Source organism: Mycteria americana, chromosome Z, assembly GCF_035582795.1.
Source record: "Mycteria americana isolate JAX WOST 10 ecotype Jacksonville Zoo and Gardens chromosome Z, USCA_MyAme_1.0, whole genome shotgun sequence".
NCBI classification, from domain to species: Eukaryota; Metazoa; Chordata; class Aves; order Ciconiiformes; family Ciconiidae; genus Mycteria; species Mycteria americana.
This window is the reverse complement of record NC_134396.1, coordinates 66,565,305-66,587,996: the sequence shown is the minus strand read 5'-3', so window position 1 is coordinate 66,587,996 and position 22,692 is coordinate 66,565,305. Positions and strand designations below refer to the sequence as shown.

The 22,692-nt window shown below is 39.6% G+C and overlaps 1 protein-coding gene across 1 annotated transcript; it reads right to left on the bottom strand.

Annotated features, from left to right (window-relative positions):
- Positions 1 to 230: 230 nt before the first annotated feature.
- CAAP1 (caspase activity and apoptosis inhibitor 1) lies at positions 231 to 18,116 on the bottom strand. Its single transcript, XM_075527187.1, has 6 exons — positions 17,938 to 18,116; positions 16,614 to 16,814; positions 14,992 to 15,076; positions 13,992 to 14,067; positions 5,394 to 5,467; positions 231 to 1,347 (listed from the first exon to the last, which is right to left on the bottom strand). The coding sequence occupies exons 1-6, from the start codon at positions 18,067 to 18,069 to the stop codon at positions 1,004 to 1,006; spliced, it is 912 nt and encodes a 303-aa protein (XP_075383302.1). The 5' UTR covers positions 18,070 to 18,116; the 3' UTR covers positions 231 to 1,003.
- Positions 18,117 to 22,692: the final 4,576 nt, after the last annotated feature.

Sequence of the window (22,692 nt, the reverse complement as noted above, 5' to 3'; positions counted from 1 at the left end):
GAAATACCCTTGAAATAGATAAAAGTAGAATTACTATTTTAAAACCTTATATAATAGATATAAATAAATTAAATGCCTTTTCTAAAAAACATTTACACTGAAATTAGGTGGATTTTCCTATTTACAGGGGACATGAACTGACTACATTAGTTAAATGTTAAAAACTCAAGGTCTTCTAAATAGTCTGATTTCCAGCATTGCCCTAAATATGATGCCAAATATTCAAAAAAAAAGCTTCATAGTCAAGAAAAAACTCTATTTTCTTTATTTCACTTATGACACAGAAGATAAACAGCAGAGGAGAGTGACAAAATTAAGTGAGCAACAGTATAAAAACTCTGGTATTTATCACTTTCAGGCACTTTCATAACTCTTAAAATAACATGGTTCAACTGTTTATTTGAAAGGAAAAAATCCTTACCTTTAAAAATTCAACTTTCTAAAAATTAAGTATGGTTTTAAGTGAATCATGATTCATTTTAACTGGAACAGCTACATTATGATGAGCTGGGCCTCAAGGAGAAATAAGCAATCTCAAATCCTATCACAGAATGCTGAAGGCAGTCACACGACAAAAGACCTCTTCAAAAAGGTATTTTTAATGAAGTACATATGAATCAAGTTTCTCAAGTAGTTTAACAAGTTGATAATAAATAAAATAGCTGGTAATTTCTAACCATGGGTTACAAAGAACTTGATTCTCCTAACCTTTCTGGAAGGCACCAGGTTCCTGGCATAGCTCTATATATTGTGTGACTCCTCAAGGAGACAGCCCAACACAAAGAGACCTGATCTCAGTGAAGCATCAAACCACTCTGCGCATGTCATGGAAGCAGCACACTAAAGGCAATGAAACCAACTGTCAATGGCTTAAGCCACAGGTCAGGATACACAATAAGGTTTGAATGAGGAATGTCATACCCAACCCGAATATACTTTAGCACTGAAGAGAACAGACATCACATCCTTCAAAACAAATACTGAAAATTAAATCTAAACAATCTCAGGGCTGTTTTTTTACATCACCAGCTTTCATCAGAGCCTTAATAGCTCTGGCCCTCATCTCAAGCTCCAGAAGCTCCAGCTGCTGTGCTGATGGCTGAACATCTTCTGACGGAGGAACGGCTAAGGTTGCTGCTTTGGGCTCCTTTGGGCTGGACTCTGCCAACCCCAGTATCTCATTCACACTTTTCTCAATGTCCTTCTGAAGGTCATCTATCTGGCCAGCTCCACTTCTGACAGTGTTTTCTTGCACCTCCTGGCCATCTTCTTCATTGCATGGGCCTTCTATGTCACTATCATATGCATCTGCATTTATGCTGAGGACATCACTATCTTCTCCCTTGCCTGTAACACAAATGTAACAATCATATAGTCGCCTAAAAGAACCATTTTTCTTTCAACTTATAAAATTGCTTCTGCTTGAAGTGTTTCTCTGCAGACTAAGAGAGTGGCAAAAAGATCTATGAATTTAAGACAATTCATTCCTCTTCTTTTCCTCCTCCAGCTTTCAAGGCTGATCTAATTTAGACAAGTGTTAATGCATTTTTATGCCAATTTAGAAGAACATGCAGTATAGCAAAAGCAGCAGTACCAAGAAAATTTATTCCATCCTATGGAGTTACATGATCTATTTTCCTAATTAATACATCATAAGGTTTTATATCACAAGGAAGCCTCTGCAGTGCAAAATTGATTATTGTTTATTAACTTTAAAGTAAACTTTGTTTTCAAAATGCAATTTTAAAAATGACACTTTAAAACTATGTAATGTATTTTAAACAGAGTGGGACACTAGTCAGTCACAGTACTAAAAATTAATAGAAACTCCACTTACAGTGCAGGGAGGGAGGGAGGGAGGGAGGGAAAGGTGGGGAGAGAGAGAATTTTTTTTTTCTGGTCAAAAAAACCCTCAAATTGCTTTTATAAACAATATTAACATTTTAAAACATAACTCCAAGGGTTTTACTGATTCTGGATTAAAAATGTTTTTGCTATATACACTTAAAAAAAGATATTCGGCTATTCACTCCTGATGACAGGCTATGATTTGTCACAGCATTTAAGTCCCGATTTAGGAATACTGCATGTTACCCTGACTGAGAATGCACTCCTGATTTAGAATCTCACATAGTTATCAGTCCAGTACCTTGTAACACTGGTTTACTGGATTGCAAACTCTGGCCATTGTACTGGCAAATACAGCATATATGGGAACATTTAGAGCTAACATATGTGGTGCCTCCAATGTTCTAATCAAAGCTGACAAGAAAACAAATTCAACTCTGGAAAATGTACGACAAGCCATATAGATGAAGTTTACAGAGAACTTTTGGTCTTTGTTTTTTGTAAGATAAATCACAATTTTCAAGCAATAAAAGCTGAACACCTAAAACATAAATAATTCTGAAGCTATACAAAATCCTCCTCACAGCAGTGTGTATAAAAAGTACTCATAAGAGATGAACATACCAGGGCCTTCTTCAATCCTAAGTAGTTTTGCCCTGTTCCTACTGTGACAGTAACTTCGGGATTAATATTTCAGTTTCAGATGCAGTTTTACTTATTTCCCATACTATCAAATCAACTTCGAACACTATCTTTTCAACCTTACCTTGCAAGACACAAAGTATGTGAAAGATCAAAAGAAATGGGAATCAACAGGATTAAGAAATGGAAATTCTTCTGTCTTGCTGCATGGCATCAGTCAGTATTTACCCAACATCCTGCTCAACCAAGCAGCATTTCCATGCATCAAAAAATTATGTGCATCAATGGATCATAGTTCAAAGCCTGAAAGTTAACTTCTGAGCATGCTCATCCTAATTCACTGCCAAAGAGAAACTGACTTTGTACTGGATCTGGCTGGGATGGAGTTAATTTTCCTCACAGCAGCCTACATGGGGCTGTGTTTTGGATTTGTTTCTGAAACAGTCTTGATAACACACCAGTGTTTCAGCTAGCGCTGAGCAGTGCTTGCACAGCCTCAGGTCTTTCTCTGTTTCTCAATCTGACCCCAGAGAGAGCAGGCTGGGTGTGGGCAAGAGGTTGGGAGGGACAGGCAGGACAGCTGAGCCCAATTGACCAAAGGGATGTTCCATACCACATGACATTGTGCTCAGCAATAAAAGCTCAAGGGAAGGAGGAGGAAAGAGGGATGTTCATGATTATGGCATTTGTCTTCCCAATTAACTGTTATGCATGCTGAGGCTCTGTTTTCCAGGAAGTGGCTAAAAATCTGGCTGCCAATGGGAAGTAGTGAATAAATCTCTTACTTCGCTTTGTTTCAGTGCACAGCTTTTGCTTCACTTATTAAACTGTCTTTATCTTGACCCGTAAGTTTTTCTCGCTTTTGCTCTTCTGATTGTCTCCCCCACCCCACTGGGGAAGGAGTAATTGAGCGGCTGGTGGGTGCCTGCTACTGGCTGGGGCCAGCCCACCATGGGCTTCCTTTTGGTATTGGTCACATATTAAGCAGAAACAAAATATTAACAGTCATTCATGTCTGTCCCAGAACTACTATGGACCAAGAAGCTGGGCAAAGCTACCTGGGGTTCCATTCAGAATCTGAAGCCTCCAAAACTGTATAATACACTGTTCATACAAGCTCATTGGCCTACAGATGTTTAATTAGCTGATGGGCTTTATGTCCCTCTTTTGCAGTTGTAATTTTATCCAGTAATAAAGATCATCATTGGCATTTCTCATTATGTTTTTCATTTGGTAACTTTTACTTTTTCCTTCAGATACAGCTGCAAAATTCATTTTAGCACACTTAATTCTGTTTTTTAGTTTTATTTTATCCACTTTTGCTTGTCCTCTCATTCTCTTTTTTTCCCCATAGCATCACAGGCTGCAGCTCAGCAGAATGATTAGAGTTATATTTTTAAATTTATATTGATATTCCCAAAAGCTCTTTGAAGCTAACATGTTGAGTGGAGTTACTGTTACAGCCCAAAGCCGTCATGATACTCTGGCCAATTAAGTCATAAAAAACAACAATGAAGCAATCACTTGCAACAGTCATCAATTCCCTTTGATAAAACAAAAAGTGGAAGAGATCTGCAGGAAATCTGTCAGTTCTAAGATCACTCCATATAGTACAACAAGCAACATTTAAAGCATTCTTCACAAAGCCGTAGCAACCTGCTCCTAAAAGCTTTGATGCTTTTATTATGACTCTTTACTTCTCCGTTTAATTCTCCTCACTAATTATTTCAGAAAAAAACATACTTCACAAAGTTACTCCAAGAGACATCTTTTAGACAACATTCTGAATTGTGAAATAGGAGTTGCAGAAAGCAAATAATGTTAGATCTTCGCAAAAGAGAAAAATAGCTTATAAGAATTTGCAACATTCTTTGATTGGAAAAGTTATTTCTGATGTTACTGCATATGGCTAGTCCAAATGAAAATAAATAGACTGAGACAAAAACACCTACAATTCTAGTGCTTCATGTATGAAATAATACTGGCAGTTATTATATGGTGCTGATTTAATGATTGGAGTAAAACAAATACTGCTGCAGGTTAAGAAAACTGTTTCCTTATGCAGCAGGTACTCAAACATGTATCACTAACTTACCTGCTTTTGCATTTTCTATTCTGCCAATCACTGTAGTACCCGAAAGTCTCACCCACTACGTTTTTGCATTTAAAAAGAGAAAATATACAAGACAAAACATTCATCCTCAGAGATTCAAAGATCTGTGTGTGTACTTCCACTGGCACTGACTTCAAGTAAAATACACCAGTTATCAGGAGTGGTGAGTGTTAAGCACCATTCCATTGGACCTCAGCTCTGCACAATCAAACAAAGCAAGGCATCATATATCAAGACTGAACAAAATGATTATATTACAAGCAGTCCTTTGGCAAACAATTAGTATAATGGATATCTATGAACGTCAAAACAGAGTATGGTAGACTCTTACGAGCATCTTAACAGAAAGTAAAACTGACTCTGGAAGAATTCAGCAAATGGTAATAGCAGTATTAGCAATCATCTATTACCAAGAAATTGAAATGACTGATGTTCCTCTTCAGCTGAAAAACTAGATATGAAGAGCCAAATGAGCCTTGCAAGAGCTTCAGTCATGTTCCACAAGCTAAACTAGCAAACTTTGAAGAGCTGCAATTTGCTTCTAGCCACAAAAAATCCTCCAGTCTCACAGAATTAAGAAGCCAAAGTTCCTACAATGTCTTCTTCAATGTTCCCCCCTTCTTTTCTGGAATTGGGCCCAAGGGAGAGGTTGTAACCCTACACCAGCTGATTTCTAAGAGGATGATTCTCTGTGATTGCAGCTACCATTCACAAGAGAGCTATCAGTTAAATTGAATTAGTCACTGTCCAACGTCAAGAGAACAAAATTTCAGCTTTCTCCACTACATACCTTGTTTTGATTCCTGACCTTCCAGCTTGTTGTCTTCTCTCAGTGAAGAAGTAGAGTCTATACTGTTGTCCTGCCTGGAAACAAATAAGAAGACATTTTAATCTACGTCTTCTACAATTTAAGAGAACTTTTCTAAGAAACATTTACTTTAACTAAAGAAATTATGTGGTGGTAGGCCAATAGGCCAGCTACAGTATGAATAAAGGCAAAAGAAATGCACAGAATGCTAATCTAAGCACTTGAGAATGAGCTCTTTTTTTTGCTTTGCCTAGCAATACACAAGGATAAAGCAAATATTTCCACTACACCCTAGCCTTTCAGAATAACAATCCTCACTGCTAACCTCTCAGTAATATTAGGAGCTTTTCTCTAAAACTCAGAATAAATTGTCACACAGTTAAATGATTTGAAAAAACTATCGTTTCTGTTGCATTAAAATATTATTTCTGTTTTCTTTTGAAATTAAGAAGCTATTTTCATGAAGTTACTATCACCCCACTGTTATCCCACAAGTGTGAGGTTGTTTACCCAGTGTGTGATAATACCACCACCATCCACCTCTCCTACATCACAATCTCATACTTTCACAAAGGGCCACTTTTTAAAACGAAATGCAACTCAACTGTTAAATTGTATTCAGTATCTGCATTTCTCTATTTCTTCTATTTAAAGATTTCTACCCTTGACCTGTAAGGTTTCAACTGCTTTATACAAGGATAAGGAAGAGATACTTTTGTGAAATGCTCATGTCCTTCAGACATTTCACACGTACTAGTTATACAAACTGCGAAAATACTGTGAAATATACAGGAAGAAGGAAGGCAGAAGGACCCAAAATCACAGGAAGAGTTCAATTGCCATGTTTAGTGAGCATTTTGACAGTAGAATTGCCAATTTCCTACCCTGAATGTCAGTGTGGCATTGGTTTCATACATATTAATACGGAATCAATGCAGTTATCCTGCCTGTGGGAGCTAAACTGCACTATAAAAAGGATAGCAGTATTCTGGTATCACAGATGTAAATATAATGACTTTAACAACTTGTTTTTCAGTAATGGCCTGAAGGCTTTTCCTAAAATTGAATACAGATCTATTTTCCCCATGCTCTCAAAGATATATTTTTTTTCAGGTGTCCAATGGCTATGTCAGGAGGGAGAACACTGTAACACTTCTAAGCCATCTTGGTCTGAGAGACAGAGTTATTTTGATTGCTATTTCCTTTTCTGTAGCAGCAAAGGTTACACATCAATAGACTCTTCTGTTTCTCCCACTTTTTGTACCCATTGCAACAAAAATGTGTATGGTAGCCTGCAATAATTGATAAAGGAGAATGTGCAGCTGTTTTCATATGCACACAGCACCTGAAAAAAAATATTTTTAAATGTTCTGCACCTCAAGTAAGGAAACCTCAAGGGAAATGTACTGTCCAATGCCATTATAATAAACTAGGAGTAGATTATTTACTGTCATGCATTTTTTTCAGAACTCAGTGGTATGTATCCTTTCAATTTGCTTTCCTACATGGTCAACTCAAGAAGTATTCTCCCAACCTTTTAATTTCTGTTGGGACTTTCCATTCCCAAGCAGGGCTGAAAGAGACGAACGGATACAAATTAGATGTTCAAATAGCTATGCTGAGCGGGAAGTTCTGTACATATGGCTAACCCCATCAGAAAATTATTTAAACTTTGCCTCTTCACAAAGAGAGTTTGCTCATTTATTTTCTACTCCAGTCATCGGTCTTGTACTACAAAGGCCAGAGGTGCTGCAAGATAGATTACAGCCCTCACCCATTAGATGTAAAATAAGCCCAGGAATTCAACAAATAAAATTAGGTCTGCTGTATGTGATGGTTCAGACATGTTAACCAGAGTCTCAATCTTCCTGCTGTCATGTGGCAAAAGGAACACTGGACAACATGACATTACCATGTTCAAATTGGTAAGTAGATCGAGCAGAGAATAGGCTGTGAAGAAACGTTTTGCACTCATACACACACCTATAAGGTCAGAGTTAACTGAGACCCACCCCAATTACCACTCCAGTGAGCCTGCACAACCTAGCCCAGGGGACACACCCTCCCAGCACTCTCAGTGCCAGGCTCCAGGGACCAAAGCCTAACTGGTCCTCTGCTTTGAGACAGTGCCACACTCCTGGGTAGCAACATTTCCCCACCCACCTCCACTACTGGGTGGGGTTAGGCCAGATGCCAGCACAGGCACCAGCTAAATCTGTCCATGGTGCTGTCACAGCACACCTTCCCAGAAATTTCAGATTTTGTTCTCCTGTCACTTGCCAAGGCTTATCACACTCAGTTCTCTGTTGTACTGTCCTGTCCATGAGGTTATGTGTTTAATGGTCAGTCACCATAAGCACAAAGGCCCAGTAAGGAGCAGAGGAAAGCTGCAAGCAGAGGAACCCTCCTAAGTTCATCAGTGCAGCAGGATCACCCTGCCTGAGTTGCTCCTAGGGTTGTGAAAGGAGAGCAACCAGCCCATTTTCTGGAATGAAACCTAGTAAGAGCAGTCAACTAGACAAATCACCTTATAGGCTGAAGGGTGTTACTGTCTACAGGAGCAAGGGGGTCTGTATAGGATGCTGGGGAAGAGCATTTCAGGATTGCATAAAACCTACTGGCAGACGTTTTTAAGGGGAGCATAGGAACATGTAGGGCAGCACAGGACGTTTAGAGGAAGAACCAAAGGTGGGAAAAGAGAGAAACCGAGGCAGATTGAGAAAGAATAAGTATGGGGGAAAAAAAAGAGAAAAAATAAGATATAGGGCCAGCAGAGCATAAACGGGTTGCTGGTCAGTACACTTGTCTGGCCAAGCCCTGGACCTGATCACCACAGTCTGTCCTGCCTTCTTATTGAACTCTATTGCTATACTAACTATTTTTCCAAATGAGATGACACTGTTTTCTGTATATATGCGTGCGCGTGTGTGTGTCTTCTAAGTGCCAGCAACTGCAAAGGGGACCGCAGGTCATAGGGGCCTGCAGGACTGTGCTGCCAGAAACTAGACAGAATGAAAAATCTGCACACTTCCTCAGGAAACTTCAATGTCATGCATTTCTGTGTATGCAGATACTTGTAATTCACCAGTAAACCTCAGGCTAGTCTAGCCAGCCAGTAGAATGACAGCTCTGGGAGCCAGGTACCAGACAGACTGTAAGATCAGAGGCCAATTTCCTGAAAGAGACCAGGGTCTGCAAGTAGGCAAACTGAGGGACCATAGCTCTGCTAGATACCCAAGAGATCAACAGTCTGAGTGTCAGCTGCTGGGGACAATCATAGGTCTGCACCAGCTACCAGAGACACCTGTGTGCACAAGGAGTTCTGAGTGGCAACCGGAGTGGGGATGCAAACCTTAAGCAACTCCTAATGATTTGTTATACTTAGTCACTCAAATCTTGAGGAAAATAATGTTGTCATACACCCGGCTCATCACTAAGAGCAAAAGCTGCTTAAGCTGCCCCTACCCTGCCCTCCCTCACACACTTGCTTCATCATTTTAAACTGAGTAGTCATCTCTGCACTGGACAGCAGCGTGTCACTTGGGAAAGTCTGATCTTGCACAAATAGTATCCAGGCAAGAAACTTCACATCTCTGGCATCACGCTGACATCCGACGCCAAATTTCACTGAGCAATTATAATCACCCCTTTGACAGAAAACTCAGAGTGACTTCTACGGTTCAAACATTGGCTGTGAAATTACCTAGACCCATTTTAACAGCTACTTAAAAAGAAATTATCAATAGAAAAAAAATCACACATCAAAACTTGTTGTAAAGTTTCCTCCTGTCACCTTGATATTATCACTGATTATAGAAAAACCATGTTCCTTTAAAGACCACCTCCTGTCAGCAAAAGAATTTTTAGAACCCAAAAATACTTTTACAGCACATTTTACTCTTTCAGAATTGATTGGATTGGACTGTATTGCTGGTGAAGAACCTTCACTACTTCCTTTAATAGGCGGGTATTTTGCACCATCTTGTGGCCAAGCAGAAGCAGTTCACAGTTCAGTTTTCCTGTCAACTTGTTAACCTTGTTTAACTTGTTTGTTAGTAAGAAATATTTTATTACAGTTTGTTGATGACAAACGCTGTAAATTTAAGTGTGCCCTATGATGGCTTTTCATGTTGGCATGCTCCACACTAGTGCAATACTTACCCGGGCTCAAACACATGGATTCTTTACAGAATCTATTACTTCCAGGAATCTGCATAGCTGCCTAAGAAATCTGGGTTTGAGGGTAATTTGGTACCACATCCAGCAGATTACGCAGAGTTAGGCAAGACAGTAGCCCAGGTTAGGAAAAGCGGTACTGGGCAGAGGAGTGCACAGCTAAGGATTAAGACAATAGCACCGCAATACTGGTGGCTGGGATTCCAAGCATCAGCAGTAACTGGGGTTGGACACCCGCAGGAAAAGTTTTGTGACAGAAAAAAAATATCTTAATGTGCTGGCCTAGAAGACAGTCTGACAACATGAGATAAAGTCACACTGATACTTTCCTTACAGGGCTTTTAATTGTCGTTAAGAAAGATTCAACTAAATCTCTGGAGTGAGGCTTGAGATCAGTACCTCTGCTACTCTGACATAAAGATGATGTACCTTCCTAAATTAAAATTTGCCTTCACAGTTCCAAGTCTGAAAAAATATTTCTAGAATTCCCAAGTCCTTGTAAGCTTCCTGCAAATTTTTGTTCCAAGGGTAGTTTTCCATGACGAATTAGAACTAAAATAATTAACAGCAAGCAATTTAAAAAAAAAAAAAAGAAAAAGAAAACAGTCCTTATGAAGTAGTGCTCCTCAGGAAAGGTATCCCAAATGACAGATGCTAATCAAATAGTTTAATGCACTATGAAATGTCCATCAGTCCAATTACAGGTGAAGTTTGAGGACACCATAAGAACAGAAGACAGTGAACAGATGCCAAGTGCTAATGTATCTGTTCCGTGACTCATGTAGCCTATTCTTGCAGTGATTCCAAATGGTGAAGATAACCAAATTGTCCTAGAGGGGTAAATATCAGATGGCAACCGCATGCTTGTGAACACCCCAGTACTTAGGAGCAAAACATGTTAAAACAAGGCAAGCCTCTAAACTGCTAGCCTTTCTAAAACAAAACAAGCAAAAACCGCATTCATGACCACAAAGCAGTAAAAAGCCTATAAATTCTTGAAGGAGTGAATATTAAACCGCAAATTTTCACAAAGTGAAAAAAATAAGCACATTAGATTTTCAAAGCAAAAGATCATTTACTCACATTATGGACATGAACACATGATCACTATAATGATATCAGCATGCTTGTTCTTTTAATACATGTTTTATTACTACAGCAAATAATTTATTTTCAGTCCTTCTGTTGGAGGGTATTTAAAAAGCCAATTCAGGGAGCAAGAAAGGAATAGCTCAAGAACATGCCAATACCTTTTGAATGAGATGGGAAGAATGCCTACTGGGTTTTGCAGGGCATTAACTGGCTAACTCCTTTCAATTAAATATCTGTAATTTAGTTGGAACCTTGGTATACAGCAATTCTCTTGGTTTAACAGTATTCCATTGCAGACAGTAACACAGAAACCATAACAAGAATCTGAGAACTGCATAGTTAATCTACACAGAGCTCACAAGTAATGAGGCATTATCTATTGTAACAGCAATTTCCAGTTACTGGCAAACATAGGCCCCGCTTCTTCAGTTCTGCATGCTTATTCCAGGATTTCTAGTGTTTAACACAGAAGAAGCTGGTGACAAAATAGCAAAGCAAGTGCTTTTACATGCTAATAGAAGCATCTGAAGCTTTTACAAAGCTGAAATCTAGGACAAGCCTCAGGAGTTCCGGTTCTGGTGGCAGAATGACGATATGTGCATCAGAAAAAGGAATGTTCAATTTATAATTACAGATGTGATACTATCCAAAAGCTTCAGATAAAGGTCTGAATTTTGCAATCTTCCCTGTACCTGGAGAAACTTCTCTAAATCCCTGCTACTTTTAGAAGGTACAGACTGGAAGCAGGTCTTGAGAGACAGATAAGTATTTGCATATTTCAGGGGGAAAAAAAAGCCTGTATATTTTGATACACTTAATTTCTTCAGATATATTGATTTAAGCTTTCTGGATTTCTATTGATACATGGATATTGCTGGAGGTATACGTTTGTTGAATTTTTTTTTTTTTTTTTAAGAACAAGGATGAAAGAAACAAAGTGATGTTTCCAATCAGTTAACAAATTTTTAACTAGAGTAAGACTTGCTATTCACATTTTTCCTTCTCATGTTTACATGTCCATGAAAACAACTAAGAAAAGTCAGACTTAAAACAAAAAAGCTTTAATGTTGCATCATTAACAGAATGTAGAAAAAAAGTAGTCATTTACAAGAAAACCACAAGTAATGAAGACAAACTGTGAACAACCACCAGTGAGAACATAAACAAAGAAACTGCCTTTTTCATTCTGAAAAGTCTTTTCTCTTCCCAGGGCTAATAAATTCACCCATCTAAACTCAGATGATAATTAAAAACATATTAATGATTACAAACAACCAAAGTTTAGCTCAGCAATACAGTTTTCACTATTTCTACACTGTTGCATCTTTAGCCTCCCTGCCTATTGACTGACTTGTTGCTGTTCTGGCTGAAACACACAGTTTTCTGAAGTTTTGCAAACTTGTATTTATATTTGTTTACACACGGATTGCAAAAAAGTTAGCCTAAATGCCCAAAGATTAGACCTATTTAGTAAAAAGGGCTTGTGACATTTTACAGTTGTAAAAGCATAATATTGTTCTACTTACTGAGGACTGGGCTTAATGATTAAGACAAAACCTTAATTTTCCTCATTTCACCTATTTCTTCCTATCCCTTTATTTCTCTATCATCCAGACAGCTTTCCCTTTTTGTTTTTTGTTGAAGTTAACACACAGCTCAACCTACAAGCCAAGGTTCTGAGACAGCACCCTTGTGTGTAGCATACTATTTTTTAACCCACTGCATTAAAAGGAGAAGTCACAATTCCTACACCAACATATCTTGCCTGGCCATTTTGGAGAGGTCTGAAGTATTAAACTGTCAGGAAGGAGATAGATACACAAAAATCAAGGGCACCTCAACCATTCTGTTCATCAAAGCAAGCAATCTCTTATTTTCTTTTACTTTTTTTTTTAAACACAATTTCTTCTTGATTTTGCTGTCAGTTACTGCTCACATCTTTCTTATCAGCCACATAAGGTGACCTAGCTTTGTCAGTTTTTGGTAACCACAGCAATGGTTAAAGAACTTGGTCAGCTTTAATTCTGCTGTACTTCAACACAGCTATGAGAAAAGGTTGACAACACCAACTCACTTTGGTTTACTCACTGCTTATGCCTGGAATATTATCTGTATAGTGTAAAAACAGTAGACTACCAAACTGCAATTTAGATCCTATAGATGTTGTTTTCCTGAAACTTTCCTACTTGCCATGGGCAAATGGGTTGTTAAGTGTTTTCAGAAACCCCCTAGTTAAAAAATGGCAAATCCTGCTTGCTTTCCTTATTTTGTTGTTTTATTCATTAATTGACAGTAACAATTTCCCCTTTTTAGGATTTTACCAGCTCAAATCATTACTTTGTTTGCATATAAGCAAGGCTTAACTCAATCTACTGTAGCTGAGGGTCATAAATACATGTCTCAAGAGTAGCTTTGAAACACCTTGCAGCCATGGAAGTACCTTCCTGAAATCTAGCAGCACTAATCCTGCCATACCTCTTTAAGATGAAGAACATTTCATGTATTTTGCAATAGTAAACAGCTTGTGAATTAGGCCTTAAAAAAATCATATCATTTCTCCAGACATCAAAATCCTGGGCCATTTTTCATGGTTTCCTTAGCCAACAAGTTTGTCTTCTCATTCTATTTAGGAGTTCACTGGCAAAACATGAATCAGTTAACAGAGACTCCTTTACATAAAGAGACCTGATATTTAGTGTATTTTGTAGTTTTTATATTTTTTATTTTGCCTTTTTAAATAGCCAGCAGAGGCTATGTCCAAAATAAGAAAATGAGTCCACATAAATGGGTGTACTGACACCATTCACAAATCATGTAGGCAACAAATAGCAAAGGGGGTACAGTCACAAATCAGCCTCCAAACGGAACCCTAGAAGAAATAGTGTCAGAGGGTATTAAAACTGTATCACAGGAGAAAAACTGAAACATCACTTAACTTACTATCACTCCATTTTCTAGTATATTTGCATGATGTATGATGAGATGTGATCAAAGAAAATTACTTCATCCAATAACTTCATAAGTTATTCTGAATCAAAGACAGGATCAGAAACCAGGTCTCTTAAATCAAAAATCCTGACCAGAATGTGAAATTTGGATTACTATCACTACCTTTCCCATCCATTTATTCCTATTTACTACGTCTAGATGAACTAACCAAACCAGCAACTAAGAAGTATTTGAATCTGCCCAATGCTGGTGTATTGTCTTGTATAGTCTCAGAGGTTTATTAAGTTTGATCATTTCTCATGAAAAATTCCTGTATTGTTCAGTATTCTTAAATTAAGTTTAAGTGTTTTGTCTTTTACTCACTGACTGACTGATTCACCTCCAGTCTTGTCTCCTCCATCTGCCTCCTCGTCAGTATCAGAATCAGCTCCAATCTTGCCTAGATATACACAGTTTCAAACATGAAAATTTAGGCGGGTAATATGATTAATCCTATATAGTTAGGCTTACTCTTAACAATTAACTCTATTGAAATAATCAGCAGAAGAGGTTTTTTCCCCAGTTAAAGCAGATGTTCTATAATTAGATTTACTCAAAACCAAAAACCTTATTTCAGTTACACTGTATTATGAAAAAAAAAAACCAGAACAGCTATTGCTATACGATAGTATAGGCACTAAAAATAAAGCAGAGGAGACAGAATTAATAGAAGGTACTCCGCAGCATTCAAGATTCAAAGAGTTCCACTTAATTGACAAGACAGCAACGCATTTACAAATGAAGTTCAGTAAGATACTCAAAAGCTGGAATATCACATCCTTAATCAAAGTACATGAACTGTGTGTCTCAGCAGAGCAGAGGGATCCACCAAGAATCCTTTAATTACACTGAATACTCTACTGCAATTGCTAATACAACTGATCTGGTATTGCAGTACGTCAGATTTCCCCTGCAGAGAACCAGGAGGCAACTTAATGTCAGTTAGCCTAAAATAATGGATTTCAGACAATACTTCTACAGTCCTAGCTTTGTTTTTTCCAAGTCAAAAGCTTTGTTCTTAGTTTGGCTACTAAGGAAAAGAAGCTTATACTACTGTTTTCTGAATAGGGGTCCCTCATAGCTTCTAAATCAATGGATGATTTCATCCAAGCTGAAAAGATCAAACCCAGCATATATATACGCACACACACTAGTAAGTGTATATTACTGTGTGTATATATATTAGTATTACATATGTACACATGCTAATAGTATGTATATAGTGTGTGTGTGTATATATATTAGTAGCTAGAAACAGAGTGAAAATCCAGTTTAGAGGCAGACTATTCTCTGCTGTACAGTGCTGCCTAAGTTTCATTCATACCTTCAAGTATCTTCAACAGTTTTTTTTCAGATAACAGCTCCAACTGCTCCAAGCAAAGCCTTTTGATTTCGTCCATGGAACAATTCTAAGAAGACAGATAAGACAGACCACAAGCTACTAAAAATTTCTGAGGACAAAGTAATTACGAACGGTAAGTAGCACTCCAACTGTACTGCATGAAGAGCTAACTCAGATTGCAAGTCCCCTCCCTATTCTCACCTGCATTGATGCAACTATTGAAGAACACCAGGTAGCTGTTTCAGTTTTGACAACTACCAGAAATAGTGTGTGTGTGGTTTTTTTCTGAAAAATTAAGCAATGTACACTATCAGTTACTTGACCTATGGCCTGGTGTTTTCACTGCAGCTGCAACACTAAGCAGTAGAAATACTGGGCCATATGTGTGAATCATGGGACTGCAAACAACTGTAGCCCTGATTACTCCCAATTATCCATCACTCGGGAGCAAGTGGATTACATAATTAAGCCTGCAAAGACCAGCACCAACTGTTGAATCCAAGTTCACAAACTGAAGCAAACACTGCTATTGACAACATACCAACAGTTGTAAATCATAAAAAAGACAAGAAATATGTAAATGGTGATCCATTTCTCATGCTTGATACTACCAGACACTGCCACAGATTTTATGGGTATTCCAGTTACCTTCACATCTTTCGTACTACTTGGTGTCCTCTTGATGAAATAAAGTGATAATTTCACACTTTCAAATGAACTATGATACCACGTACAAGTACTAGAATTAGAAAGTGCTGAGCATACTGTAACATTCACGACTCTAGCGTAGGTTTGGTTCTACACCACCTTGCAACTTCCTTTCTAACTCAGTAACGCCTTTGCCTCCAGCTGCACCAGACCTCTTCTCCCAGAGATAAGAAATGGATGAGACTGTATGCAGTTCACCACGTGCTTAAAATGAAGAAGTCCTGCCTCACTTATATTAATAAGATGATTCAAAGACAAAAATTAAAGACAAAAATTTTAAAACTATTAACAAACATCACACAAATAGCATTTCGCCTGCAGCCTCTTCTTCTGTACAGGCTGCTAGCCTAATTTATTATTACCAAGACCTCCAGTTCACAAGACTCAAAAAGCCTATGTTCTAAGCCAGTAAAACTCGAGCGATACTACCACTAAAGTCAACAGAAGTTACAGCTTCAGAAGCTGTTTATTGATAAGGGGTTTTATTACTCATCTCAGACATTAATTTAATACTGTACAAAGAAATTCAGCTGACACAAACAGAAATAAAACTTTTATTAACAAATCAGCATATTTATTAGTGAACAACACTACTGAATTTACTCCATGCAATTATGAAACTCCTTTTCCATTTAACTAACCAGTACAGACAGATGGTATAAAAATAAGCAGCCTGCAGTTCAGCAATGGCTGAGCAGTGGAAAAAGGAGTAAGCTGGAATAACTACATCAAATCTTAAAAAAGCCTTACTTTCAGAGACTTTATAAAATCTTTATTTAAGAAATATACAGGCAGCTTTTAAGCTGGAAGTCCACTAGACTTGAAAGATAAATGTGCTTTGTTACACAAGCATTCAAGCTTGTAAAAAGTATATAAAGTTAAGTGTATTTCAGTACCTTTAAAATATCAGGCAGCATCTTCTGTAGTTTTTTCTCCCCTATGACACAAAAACACTGTTGAAGCATTTCTTTTTTGTCCGCGATGTAGAAACTGACTGGTTTGAGTGACACGCTGAGATCTAATCCTCCTTCTTCTATATCACTGGGTTGTTCAGCTTCTTCCACTTTTTCTCCAGATGGTACATTGCACTTTTCTTCCTAAAATCAAGGAAAGCAAATATAAATTTCACATTTTCTAGTGAACTAGAGAAGAAGGAAACTTACAGCTCAATTTGTGCTTGCAACAGCTTTCCCTTCATAATTGCAAGGTACGTCTTAAGGTAGACTTCTGAGCTTCCAAATAGTGTTTCAGTTTGCAAGCTAACTGCATTACAGAAGCTACATTTTTGGTTACTAAAACCATTCTTATGCTAGGGAAATTTTAAAAGCTTCAAGAGACAAAAAATACTTTTAAATATTAACTGGAAAATATTATCTGCAAATACCTAGCTGCTGCTTATACATGAAAGCATGCTTTAAGGCAGAAGAAATCCATCTCTCCGATTTGCTGTGCAGTTAAATCACTAACCTCGTAAGTTATAGCTACCCCACTAAGAAGGAAATTGGCATACAATTCCCTGCGTGGTACAGTCTTCTGAGAATAAAAGTGGACTTTGTATCAGAAAATGTATCTTCCATACATCAGTGGAAGGCCTCTACAGTTAAAAAAGAAAACAGCTAGAAATACATTTTGACAGCTCCACGATTCACTCAGGCGTGTGCATCACGCGAATATTCGTACTCGCGCACCAACACCTCCTAGAACAGACTTCCAATCCTGCAAGCACGAGCACCACGATTGGGGTCACCTCTGAGCTTGTGCCCTGCATCTCCTGCGCCTGGGAAAACACAGACCGGTCTCCCCTGGCCGTGCACGGGGGCACCAGGGCACTGCCCGTCCTGGCCGTGGGTGCCTCCGCTGCACGCCTCCCCGCGCTGCCCCTCCGAGTTCTCTCCTCCACGCAGCTGCAGGCGGACAAGTTCTGACTGAACGTAACCGGCCCTGTGCTTCTTCTGCCACAGGTCCGGACAGGAGCCAGCCGCAACCATCCGGCCGAGAAGCGGGCGCAGCCGCCTGCCCCCCGACCCTTCCCGCAGGCAGTGACAGCGGCCAGGCCTCGCCCGCCGGGGCGGCACAGAAGGCGGGCGCGGCGGCGGCGGGGAGGGGCGGGTCGCGCCCCAGAAGGCACGGGCGGGCCCGAGCCCCATCACTCCGAGGCGGAGCGGGGAAAGCAGCGGCCAGAGCCGCGAAGCGGCCGCCCGCCCCACCTTCCCGCGCTACCTCCAGGGCACCGTGGCTGGACTCGGTGCTCCGCCGCTTCCTCTCGCTGCCACCCGGCCCCGAGGCTGCCTCCGGGCAGCAGGAACGCGAGCGGCGCCGCTTCTTCTCCTTCGAAGACCGCCTGCCCGGCATCGCCCCGCCGGGGCCCGCCGCTCCCCACAACCCTCACATCCGCGCACCCCGCGCCGGGCAGGCCCGCGCCCAGGGCGAGGCGGGCTTCCGGCAGAGCCCTGATAGGCCGCGTCGCAGGGCGTCACCGCCCTTTCCGGCGGGGAGCCGTTCGGGCTGTCCCTTCCCTTAGCGGCGGCGCTGCCCGTTCCCTTAGCGGCGGGGCTGCCCGTTAGCGGCGGGGCTGGCGGGCGGTCCCGGCCTCGGAGTTCCCCCGGGGGTTTGCGCGGCGCCGCTGCTGGCGGCTCTCTGCCGAGCCCCCGCACGCCGTTCCGCCTGCCGGGGTGTGCGGTGGTCTTGGGATGGTTTTTTAGTGTCGTTGCGTATTTTTTTTCGGGTAGCGAGGCGGGAATAAAACGGTTTCCAGACGTAGGCAGGCCACCCATTTATACAAATGCCTTTATCCTCCGTAATTACTATTTGATCCTGACCGGTTTTCCTGGCTTTCAGCCTTTGTAACAATGTGAGGGCCTTCATTCTCTTCCCTTGGCTGCTCTTTGGAACCAAAGATCCTGCCCGAAGCCTTGGAAACCCAAGCAGATGACATAAAATCCAGGCAAACTGCGTTATGCAGGTAACATTGTCTTTGTGCTCAGTGGCACTTGCAAAACATCTGAATAGATTTGTGAGATGTTCTGCCTGGGGAAAAAAAAAAAAAGTCTTTAATGCTGATTTGCCTAGTCTGGTTCTAGCCTTCGCCATAGTCCATATAGTCTGCCCAGCAGAGAGACATTCAACTTAATTCTCTCTTGTTCAGGAGAGTCACCTCTCAGACTTGCTTAAAAATTGTTAGAGCTGCTGCTCTGAGCCCCTGGTATGAAGCTTTAAGCAAGAGGTTACACATCACAGTAATCACCTTAACTTGGTTCTCGTGTAACCTTTGTCCCCAGAAACTTGTTCTTACTGATTTGGTTGATGTATTGCTGACTTTACTGAGATATGCTCCATTAAAAATGGTTCAAGCATGAAAATACTCATAATAAAAAATCAAATATGCATATCCCAGTGAATGCTAATGTCAACAATAAATTTAGTTTCTGTGATATTTCATGAGTATTGCAGAAGTGTGACACAAACGATTTTTCATGGGATGCAAACAAGTAGGAATCACGGCAGAGAAGCCTGTTAAAGGCAGATGACCACTGTGCAATTCATTGTAAGACACTGATCAGCCTTCAGCCACCAACGCCAAGATTAGCTATAGAGGGGAATGCCAATTAAAGAGGATAGTTAGCTGAAAATAAAGACCAGGGTAGACAAATGTCCATCATTACACAGAAAGAATTTGTATTAAGAACCTCCTTTTCCGTGCAGAGACATGCAACAATTTTCTTCTTTATTTAATGCACCAGAGTGTCCATCTTTCTTCTGGGTCAGTGTTTTTCTGAGGTTCAAACACATTGCCTTCCAGTTTGATATATTCCACGGTGTTGGATCTTCAAGCAGCATTGGTGGTACTGCCCCATTTAGGTAGAGGGCCACCAAATGCAAGTTATACAAAGCTAGTGGTGGTCAAAAGCATTGTGGCCAGATGATAAAAAGTAATAAACCAATACAGGTAACGCAGTGGTTGGCATTGGGTTTTCAAAAGGGTTAGAAGAATTTATTTTTTTTCAGTAAGCATGAGTCCCTGTGGAGTCAGATGATGTGCAGTCACAGGGTCAGAGCTGATCTTGATTAATCTCTGTTGTTAGATTACCTGGATGGGTGGGAATAGATCTTCATATTTATCATCACAAAATGACAGCCTTAGTGTACTCTGAAGATGGCAGAGGTAAAGTAATTAGTAAATGTTGATGAGGGGTGTACAAGTTTGCCATGAAAATGAGATCCCTTGAGCAACTATATGGAAAATAAAGGGTTAAGCAGTATATGGTTAGGCATGCAAACAGGACAAGTATTAAAGATGAATCAGGAATAATCAAATACCTACTAACTACCTGAGCTGCTATTTTTATACAAAACCTGCACCTTTGTGTGGACTATGTTTCCAATGAATGCAGCATCTATTCATGCAGAGTACAGATGCTAAGTGGGTGTGTTGATAAAATGACTTCTAACGATATTGGCATTTATGTGGTCACAGACTTCAAAATTTACTGTCGAAAAGGGGTAGTTAATACTTCTTTTTTTCCATGTGTTTGATACCAACATTTGCAAATTCATCTGTGCAATTGGAAAGTCTAGAAAAAAAAATACCCACCAAAAGGCAAAGCTCAATCTCTACAGTGAATAAATATCAAAAATCCATTGGAAGAATAGGAAATCTGAAAATGCCCAGATATTCCTTTAGGGTTTCAACAGTCGCATATGTCGTCTTGTTGCTGGACATTTAATTTCACAGGCTATTCAGTACACATTTTGAAAAGGTGGGAAATGTGTACTGTTCCTAGACTCTGGATTTGTTGGTAGTTTAAAAAGAGGAAAAAAAAAAAAAGGAAAGTGATCACAGTATATAGTAATGGATCAAATTCAGCTAAGTTTAACTAAATATTTTTAAACAAAAAACTTCACACAATTGGAACCAGCAGGTTATAAAATTTCCTAAAGCATTTACAGTTACCTTTTTCATACTGATCTATGGTACTACTCTTCTACAGTAGAGTACTTTAGCGTATTATATTATAGAGAAGTGACTGTATCCAACGATTCAGGAATGTATAGTTCAATGTACAGTGCTTTTAATGGAATAGGTTTGCAGACTGAAATTAGTCTTATTTCTGTCTGCAACCTGAACATGACTGAGTAGTTTTTAAAAGTCTGCTTGAGATTAGGCCCTCATGAGAGCAAGGTGCATCCTAATAATAAACATTACAGAAATCTTGTGATTCACGTATCCCAGGTTATGTGACCAGTCTCCATTTGTCTTGGCAAGTACAGCAGTTGGTGCTGACCTAAGTCAGTTTTGATTCCTCATTCAGTTGCCTAGTAAAGCATTTTATATTGTATGTTGAGTTCTGCTCTAAGTAGATCCCAAGTACTTCCACTTCATAAAACCCAAGGCAGGCCTAACAACAAAGGTCTAATGTGAAGTGCTACTACGTGCTGTTTGTTGTTCTTTCTAAGAGCTTCTATTCTAGCTTAAAAGATGCCAACAGAAGAACTGTATCACCTACTGAGAAGCTTTGAATTCTTAGCAGAAGACACAATTTCTCTTCAAGGGGCTCTTGAAATCTCTCAAACATACTTTCACTATTCCCCTGATGAATCAAATCAGGAGCACTTAGCACACAGATCAACTTATTTGAGGTTTATTGCCGTAGATAGGAAGTCAGTTCTGAGTTCTGTGCTAGGCACATACTTGTTTTCAATGTCCTCTGGTCTCAAAAGATTGTGGACCCTGGACCTACTGTCTGGCATGTTTCCTAGGCAGAGATTTAACATCCTTTCACTGAAATGGGACCTTCATCTTGGTGACATCCTTAAGGTTTTCTAGTTGTTGGTCATCTCAGCAGCAGATTTTGTAGTACACTTACATATATTTGTGTTTATGTACATGCATGCTTACATGTACCACAATGGAGTTTTAGAACAGTGTCATTTAAAATAAGAGCAATAGCGATTATTCATTTTCAAGATAATACTGACAAAAAGAGGATATTTAGTTGTTATACATTGGAAGACAGAAAAAAAAGTCCACTGCTTTGTAAAAGATGTGAGTTTCTCCCCTTTTTACACTCAACCTATGTCAGCACATACCCAGTTTTGCTAGCTTGGGAAAATCCTCACTGAAAGCTATGGCACAAATGCACAAAGGCATAAGAATGCCAACATACTTCTTTGTCAATTAAAAAAAAAAAAAAAAAAAACCAAAAAAAACACCCTTGTTGTAAGATCTTACAATATACTGTAAGGTCTTGCTGTGGGTTGTAACTTTTTTTTCATTACCTCCTTTACACATTACCTCCATTGCCTGTGCTGCCACTGCATGTCTTTGTGGAGACAGACCCTCCAAGGACAATTCCTGGGGGCAGGGAATCCAATGTCCCCCAATCCCTCTGTTCCCTCAGACAGTACTACATCATGGAACAGTCAGGTATCACAGTACCCTGTAGCAGCAGCTCTCCGTCTATCCAAATATTCCTGGCCTGCTTTGTATATCTTGCCTAACATCTAGTGTTGCAGTCCCCAGATGAAGGATTTTTTGCTGTGCCCCCTGTTTCCCTGCAAATTTAAGTGAATTTTGTAATATCTCATAATATACCATTTCTTGGAGTTGCCAGAGTATGTTTATTAATATGAACATTAATTTTTGGTTTGGGAAATTCATGACAATTTTAACATAAAGAGGTAATCTGTAACAGAGCAATCCCATAACAAAACCAAAATGTTAGATGAGTATAGATTTCTTAAAATAGCACATGTACAAACACAGTTAAAGAGCACAACATTAAAAAGCTAAAGCTTCAAGAACAATTGTATAGTAGGCAACCAAAATTCAACAGACAGGCACAGTATTTCACAGACATGATTCCTAAAGGTAGCTTCTTAGATGTTTTCCCAGGAAGGGGTTGACCTATTGTTAAGCACTGTACATCCTGAATCATCTCCTGGACTGCCTTATACGTGAACCTGCAACGGGTCAAA

Excerpts from the sequence above, each read along its gene's own strand:
- CAAP1 (XM_075527187.1), bottom strand. The coding sequence starts at position 18,069 with ATGCCGGGCAGGCGGTCTTCGAAGGAGAAGAAGCGGCGCCGCTCGCGT. Across the intron at positions 16,815-17,937 it reads CCAGCCACGGTGCCCTGGAG|GAAGAAAAGTGCAATGTACC; the intron begins GTAGCGCGGGAA and ends CCTTGATTTTAG. Across the intron at positions 14,068-14,991 it reads ACTGTTGAAGATACTTGAAG|GCAAGATTGGAGCTGATTCT; the intron begins GTATGAATGAAA and ends GTGTATATCTAG.